Source organism: Scyliorhinus torazame, chromosome 9, assembly GCF_047496885.1.
Source record: "Scyliorhinus torazame isolate Kashiwa2021f chromosome 9, sScyTor2.1, whole genome shotgun sequence".
Classification (NCBI taxonomy): Eukaryota; Metazoa; Chordata; class Chondrichthyes; order Carcharhiniformes; family Scyliorhinidae; genus Scyliorhinus; species Scyliorhinus torazame.
In genome coordinates, this window is record NC_092715.1 from 180,312,623 (window position 1) to 180,321,239 (window position 8,617).

The following is an 8,617-nucleotide window of genomic DNA, read 5'->3' on the forward strand; positions in this document are numbered from 1 at the left end:
CTAAAAACTGTCAAATTCAATATAAATTCTATCACATTATGATGATTCATTAGTCCCTTGACATATCTATTTTGTATGCATTCACAAGATTACTGAAAATTAGGTTTACCTAGTCTACATAAACATTAAAGTATATATTTCATATATATTGCATTAACAATAGAAGGGTTGTAAACATATTGGTGCATATTCAAGAAAAAATGAACATTTATATGTTATTGAATGTACAGGCTTTCCCAATGAAACAAACCAATTATTTTATTCCAGCCAAAGGAATAACATTGCTGGATAAATAAAGGAAATGTACTTATTTATTGGTTAACGGCACATGTCCAGACATTTGACTTACCCAGTTTTTAGCGCATGGGAAGCAAAGGGTTCATTCCCTGTATCTAAATGATGAAACTAGAGTTTCCAGACATTGAACCTCATATTTCTGGTATAATGGATCCTGTAAAGCACCACAGCAAACGAGTGAAGAGTCGTGGAAGATTGGGTTGTTCTTTGTGTAGCAGCAGCCCTGAGGTAAGTGGGTCCAGAATTCAGTCCTAGGACTGTGACTGGGAATCGGGTTGGGTCAATTGAAACATCAGAGCAGGCAAGTTTGTATTACAACTTACAAATTTTCTAAGTGCCACATCTTTTCCATTTAGATGAAAATGAATGCTCCAATCCAGTTTCTTGTGGATCTGCAACCTGTTACAACACACTTGGCAGTTACAAATGTGCCTGCCCTTCTGGCTATAACTTTGACGAGTTTGCCACTAGTTGTCATGATGTGAATGAATGTTCATCCTACAAGAATCCATGCTCATATGGCTGCTCAAACACAGAAGGAGGCTATCTCTGTGGCTGCCCACCTGGATATTACAGAGTAGGACAAGGGTAAGACCACAGCTACTGCATGCATTGTTAACCAGAACCAGTAATATATGAAGAAGGTGGAACTGGAAAAGTTGTTTTCCATCTTTTTTTTTATTTGTTTATATTTTGTTTTCTATCAAACTCAATGGATGGAACCCTTCCATCCTTGAAATCTTCTGCCACTGGAGACAAATGCAGGTTCTGACTGCAGTGGTGGCAGCTGCCTTAACAATGTTGAGATCTTCCTGGACACAGCAAATAAGAAACCCTCCACTGGGTGTGCCATCCAATTAAGGACAACGGCCTGACCAGGGAATCAGCAAGCCAATGTGAGCACCCAGAGCGATATCCTGCCAGCAGCCTGAAAAGAAGAGTTGGGCACTGCTGAGGCAGGCAGGAAAGCATGAGAGTGCATCAGAGTGGAGGGGCAAGGATATCTGCATCTCTTGAACCCTACAGAGCAGATGGGTCACTGCATCACAGGGCCCGCGGTATCCAGTGTTGCTCAGAACATTATCGCTGATAGCCTGTTCCTCTCATAGGACTTTTTCACTCACAGCACACCCTCATGCTGCTACCTGGTGTGACCATTGAGCCCCTTCCTTCCCATCCCAAACCCCCTCTCCTCACACCAGCCTTCCCCTTATACGTTCCTGCTCTCAGGCACCCAGGAATTGTGGCCTCCCCAATCAGAGGAACCGCAGGAGAAGGAAGGAAACCAACAGCAAAGCTCTCATGAAGCGGCCCTGTCACTTGATTTGATACTCGCAGCCAGCAGTTCAGCCACTGGAACTGCACATATCAAGGAGGTTAGAGTACAGTCGGGGTCAGAAGCCGGTGAGTTATCCAGGCAAGAGTGGTGTGCAGCTAGTGCAAGGATAAAGGATTGTTCATGTGCCGGCTCACAGGAGGACAGCGTTGCAGATGAGAACTGCTACAAAGGACTCAGGTGAAGACCTCCATGTGACAGTATTCAGGAGGACATAAGCATAGGCATGAATACTAAAATACTGGGTTCATCAATAAGCCTGCCAGACTGCCTCCTGTCACTCTCAAGGAACACGGAGGAGTACGGCTGCAAGTTGGTGGAGGGGATGATGTGGAGCTTGCCCTCTCCACAGTTTCTACTCCATGTCCCCGGCAACTTAAAGACACAGAGGCACAGCCCCTGCTGCAGCCTTTGTGTGGACAGATCACCTATTCCTCTACCCCAGTCACAGCCCACCCCTCCCCCAGTAAGGGTGTAACTCTGGCAATTCGAGGAGCTCACTGCAACGCCTCCAAAATGCAGAGTACTTCCAGTCACCCTTTAATTAAAAGAATGTTCAAAATATTTACTTTACCTGCAATTAGGGTGCCTGGTCCTTTGGTAATGCTAGTGCAGGGCCAATGTTTTATTTTGAGTGAACAGTGAACTCATTGTCTGCACATTTATTGCCCAAATTTGGGGTCCTGGCATCAGATCAGAAAGATGAACTATATGACACTAGGATGGTGCTAAATCAATGTCTCCTAGCTTGCTCAAGTGATGCACTGGGTACAACCTTCCCTCAAATTATGCTGCACAAGATGTGGCTGACAGTGAAGACCACACATCTGAAGCAGTGTAAGGCCCTGTCGTGATATTGCAAGAAGCAAACCTGCGACCATACTGGTAATCATCCAGAGTACATGAACTCTTTATTTTCCCTCCCAAAATGATTCACCTCATGCTCCCCTATACTGAATTAAATTTGCTATTTATCTCCCCATTCTGAAAGTCTGTTTATGTTTGGTGCTGTCTTCCACATTATTAGCAATGTCCCAGTATTTGTTCTTGTATTTATGCCATAAATCAAATTCTTCACAACTGGGGAAACGTGATATTTGAAACTTAGTGAAGAGGTCTACATGAGCCGACAGAATAGAAACATATTCATGTGGTTCTGAAATAATTTATTTCTTTTTATGGAATCGAAGTTGGTAGACACTTGCCAGACGTACACTGTTCATTTTTTATGTGAGAAAAATCGAAGTGTAAAGTCACATTTATTTTGTACGTTTAAGAGATTTACGTAGATTTAGCAATTTCAAATACAAACTTCAACCAACTTCCTTTTCTCTGCCTCATTCTTTTAGCCCAAAGCACTGTACTACTCCTAATATGTCTTAAAAACAGAAACCTGTACTTCTTCTGCTGACAGTAATATGCAGGACCCAGAAATCTATGACTGTTCCAACAGACTACTGGTATAAAATCAGCAGGAGTCTATTGGAACAGACGCAAACTTGGCCAAGACCCAGATGCACCAATTCCTGGCCATAACCACAACAGTTTGATTTATATAGCATTTTTAACATAGAAAAGCTTCAAAGAAGCATAATCAAGAAAATGGGTACAGATCCAAAAAAGGAGATATTAAAAGGGCCGACCTTTTGAGCATGAGCATGGTCATAGCGTTGAGTTTCAAGGAGGGGTATAAAATAAAGAGAGGGAGTTGCAGAGGAGTTTAGGGAGGAAATTCCAAGGTCAGGAGCCAAAGTTACAGATTGAATTAACCTGATTGACCAACATTTTGCCAAACATTAATCCGAAAATTTTAATGTGTGATGTAAATATATTGGAGCTGTTTAAATATTACAATAAGGCTGTGCTGCCAGTTCCCACTGCCTGAATTGCATGTAGTTTACCTGCAACTCAAAAGTGAGTTTGCTAACATTTGTTACAAGCAACATGAAGACCCAGGCTTAGCAACTGACACTACTCGCATGGGTCTTAGACAATACCAGGAGACAGATACAGAGCAAAAGGAAGAGAGTGAAGTGTGAGAGAAAAAGAAACAGAAATAGCATAACAAATACTGTTGAAAGAAATGAATGTTTATAACTAACTGAAGTATAGGACCCAATTTTGGCTCTTTACAAGTGGATAGGTTTTGAATCAGTTAAAATTAAATTCATAATAGCAGTTCTGATTTTAAATTCCATACCTTGTTTTGAATTCTAATCTCCTTTATAATCTACTCCATAGCCATTGTGTCTCTGGCATGGGATTCAATAAAGGCCAATATCTGCCTTTTGGTGGAGATCCTGATGATGAAAATCTTTTATCACATGAAACTTGCTATGAATGTAAAATCAATGGCTACTCCAAGAATGGTGGCAGAAAGAGAAGAAGTGCCAATAGTACAGAGCCTGAACAGGTAACTATCTCATTTGTAAATAAACTGAACAGTAACATTTTTGCCTTCATATAAAATAAATTAAATTAGAATTAAGGATTTAGAGATTCTGGGTGGGATTTAACAAAATGGGAACTAAGTCCCATAGCGAGTGCTCGCCGGAACTCCTCAGTGTAGTGAGAGAAAATGCTGCCATTTTTAAATGGAGTCCTGATCTTGAGCCCCCAAAGCGACCCCTAACCTCACCCCAAGTCTCAAAGCACTATGGGAGGCTATCACTGCCAGTGTGCAAGTTCCCAGGTAGCACCAGCGGTGCCAGGGTACAACCCTGGCCAAACGGCATGCACCTGGTGACATCCAATCCCCTGGGACACCCCATGAGTCCCGTTCCATCCGGTCCCCATTTGTGGAGACCAGTACTGAACAGTGCTCACTCAAGGTCTCCGAGGCGAAGGGGGTAGATCCCAACGCCTCAAGTACCTCGGGAAACTGCATATTAAAATGAGACTAGCTGTCTCCACAAATGGGGACCAGATGGAACAGTATTTGTGGGGGTCTCCAAGGGGATCAGAGGCTCCCAGTTGCGTGCCCTTTGGGCAGGGTGGTGCCCTGGCACTGCTGGTGCCGCCCGGATACGCTGACAGTGCCAGCCTGGCACTTTCAAGGTGCCCAGGTGACACTGCCAGGTTGGCACTGCCAAGGTGCCAAGCTGGTTTATTGTGCGCGATCGGGCCAGGGTTGTCCGGCATGTGTGTTGGTGGGGGCTCCTATATTGCGTTTGGGCGGGGGATCGTTTTGGGGGCCTCGGAAATCGGGGCGGCCCGATCTCTCGCTACATTGGGGAGTTCTGGCGAGAGGAGCTCCCCACTGTACAAAATGGGGCTATGTGTGGCCTTGGCTGTGTGTTCCCTATTCAGAACCCTTATTCAAAGCGGAACGTTTTGAATAGCCATGTGTTTCTCGGCACTGCGAGTGTCGGGAAACATGCAGCTAAACATGCTCGATAGGGGACTTTGTTTCCTTTTGGGAAAATCGCGCCCTAAGTGTCGGTAGATAGGGATGGGGAACGTGCTGGCAGAGCCGGCAGGAAACTTTCAGCAAAACCCGCCACAAATGAAACTTAGAAACCTACACGGCCCAGGTCACTTGGTGGTAAAGGAAATTAAAAATGTACACTAATGGATCCATCAAAATCAAGGGATTTCATGTCCAGAGAGCATTCAAACATTGACTCTCTTTGCAGCCTATTTTGAGGCATCCCAGTGACAGAAATTAACCATGCTAATACGCACTAATTACTAATGCTCTCTTGCTATTTATTTTGATGCTAGGATCAACAGATTAGTTTGGCTAGCCTGGATATGGACAACCCAGTCAAAATGAATCTAACTATCTCAGAGTTGCACCACAAGAATCATATTTTAGAACTTGTGCCAGCTATTGAACCACTCTACAATCACGTTCGCTATGTTATCTCCTACGGAAATGACAACAACTACTTTCGTATCCACCAAAAGGATGGTTTGAGCTTCCTGCATTTGACCAAGAGGAGGCCTCTGGAAGGTACTTACACACTGGAAATCGCCAGTATTCCTCTGTATAAGAAAAAAACACTGCAGAAACTTGAAGATAAAAAAGACAATGACTACCTCCTTGGTGAGCTGGGAGAAGCGCTCAAAATGAGACTACAGATCCAGCTTCATTAAACTAGCTGAGACTTGCATTGCTTCTATTCAAAATTATTCCTTTAATTATCTCCACAAATATGTCCGCTTCCAAAAAGTTTTCACAGGTCAAGGGCTGTGATTCTACATTATGGACATTGTATCTTCATGTTCTCGCCAAGACTGCATGGCCCTTCTTTCCATAAATGGGTTTCTCCACACTGCCATGTTAACAGTATTCCATATAACCTCAGTCATGGTTGCTGTATATTTAATATCACCTCAATCGCCTCAGTCAGTGAGCTCATATTTTACATGAGAGTGTGTGTGCGGTGTGTGTGTGAGTGTAAATGGCTTCTAATAATGTAGACCAATAGCAACATAATGAGCCATTTCTCTGGATTACAGATAATATTATGTAACTGTTCATATCATATTAATATCAATATGCAATGCTAAGTCAGACTGTACTGTATACGATAGGGCATTCTCAGAGGAACCATTTCAATCACCACAAATCCTTCCCTTTCAAGTGGTGCAATATTTGATAGATAACTGGTACCAGAGCCCAGAACAAAATGGGTTATATTTTTTCACCTGCATGTTTAAAGACAGCAGCAAATGTGTACTTTCATGGTGCTTGTACAGAAAACTGGTGCTAATGATATTTATTCTATCAGGGTCAGCGTACTGTACAACCAAAAACTAGATCTCATCAGCAAGTAACTGGCATTGGAATCTCTGTTTCAGTACATCATGATTTGTGCAGCATTTTACATCGTTTTATATTTCCATTTGTATTTCATGTATAAAAGATAATGTGTGCACATTGAATGCCTGCTAGTTGCTAACTCGAAGATTGTAATGTCTTCTTTTTATATACTGTACAAATGTGTTCTATATCAGGGGTATATTGGTCAACAATTGGTTCTTGTGAAAATACAAGAAAACAAATCTGAGTTTGTAAAAGTTAGTACCTCCCTGTTTGTAACAGCAAGGAAATGAGCCTAATTTTAATACATATCTGTTTTGTCTAAAGACGCATTTGCATTGAAGACTTCTTGGCACAAAATGGCATTTTATTTAGAAGGGAGAAGAAAGATTTGTATAAAATTCTAAAAAAAAAAGAACTGAAAAAGGAACATTTTGTTATGGGATGCTTTATCCTGTAGATTTGAGAGTATCAGTAGGCCAACTTTTCTTACAATAAAGCTTATTATTTTGGGTTATATAGATTTTAAGTGACTAAATGTGTTACTTGTAAGCACGTGTAGGTTTAAACCAGGAGCAATGTATATACTTGCTCATCGAGAGCACCAAATAATAAATGTGGCATGTGCAACCAACTGCATTTGTCGAGCTTGTGCATGCAAGTAGAATATTACCATCGTCTCACTGTGGAGGATGACCAGAGACTAGTGACATTGCCCTTTAAGAATATTGTGTCCTCACCAATCTACCCCCTTCCTATGGTTTAAAAAGCCCTATTCTGACGTGCATTTATAGTTCTTTTTCTCTCTTTATTGGCAGTAAACCTCTGCTGTCTCCTACAAGAAAATGTTGGCAGTCTTTGACAACCACTTTTTTGTTTGTAGAGAAAAAATTTCCCTAAATTCCCATGGTTATACAGCGGAAGTACTCAAAATCGTACACATTCTCCTTTCTTTTATGTGGTTTTTGGTTTGTAGCGTTTTCACACAGCTTTCATTACTGCCCTGTTTAACCGAGGCCCGCTGTGCCCTGCAGCAATAAGATAAACTCATTTTGACTTCCACCACATGGTTGCTAGCTAATACAAGCTCATGGATCTGAACAGCTACCAAATCATCTGTCTACCTTATCTTCTGCCATCACCAGACTGTTCTAAAACATAAAACTTTCTAAACTTTCAATGCAAATTAGATGAACATTCAATTTGTAGTAAGATGTTCCTGGTTACACAAGAACATAGCTTTGATTCAGGGTTCAGTGAACATGGGACAGCTTGTTACACTCACATGTCAGATAGGAAACAATGGGTAGGAAATGCTTGCTTGATGATGCCAACCAGATCCATCAGCCAAGTTCCATTCCACATCATCATGTACAACCAAGGGAAGAATGATTAGTATGAATTCCACAGATAATCTCCCCTTGCATCAATCAAAATTCTTCCAAGATATGGATTCAGTTGCCTTACTGAAATCAGCTGACTCCTGTACAGTCATCTCTGTCCAGTCAAGTGTCCAGAGGGTCCAGGTATACACGCATATAGTTGCGCCTCAAAGGATGGTATTGATCCAACTTCAACACCGGCAATTACCGGTACGTGGGCCAAGTAAAGGAACTGATTCACTGACACTAATGTTCAATTCATAAAAGAAGAAAGCAAGTTGTTGATTATGGAAATATCTGTGAGGGAAATGTTACGAAAATTTGTCCAAACATATAGTTAATTTCATTAAGCTGGCTCTGTACAACCATACTGGAGGTAAGTCTCAATCAGGTTTTATGTTACTACAGTAAGGGGCTGTAGTATCTTTCAAATGGCACAGGAAAACAGGCAATTTCCAGAGAGACAAACAAACTTCGCCAAAAGCGGCTTCAACTCCAGAGGTTTCATTTAGTACCACTGTCATGATATACACCAGTATATCATGGTGCAGATACACACACACTGATGGACACACAGCAAGACCAATCAACACACAACACCGCAGCCAATCACCAGTTAGAGCACACTCACTATAAAGACGGGGCATCAGAGTTCCCGCTCATTCGGGATGCAACCTCCTACAAGGACAGCTTACAGCACAGGTCCTCATCATGTGCTGAGTGCATAGACTGGTTCGGACAGGCATAGTTCTTTAGTTTAATCTAACGTCATGTTAACCCACAGTGAAAGTATGTTCAACAGTTTCTAACTAATAAAATAGTGTTGCACTATTT

General features: G+C 41.9%; 1 protein-coding gene across 1 annotated transcript in view; it reads left to right on the forward strand.

The window, feature by feature from the left end:
- The window catches only part of LOC140429611 (fibrillin-2-like), a 496,823-nt gene extending 489,788 nt beyond the window's left edge, over positions 1 to 7,035 (forward strand). The window contains exons 63-65 of the mRNA XM_072516854.1: positions 654 to 885; positions 3,875 to 4,046; positions 5,357 to 7,035. Coding sequence (XP_072372955.1) covers positions 654 to 885; positions 3,875 to 4,046; positions 5,357 to 5,731 — 779 coding nt within the window. The 3' untranslated portion in view covers positions 5,732 to 7,035. The remainder of the gene's footprint in view (positions 1 to 653; positions 886 to 3,874; positions 4,047 to 5,356) is intronic.
- Positions 7,036 to 8,617: the final 1,582 nt, after the last annotated feature.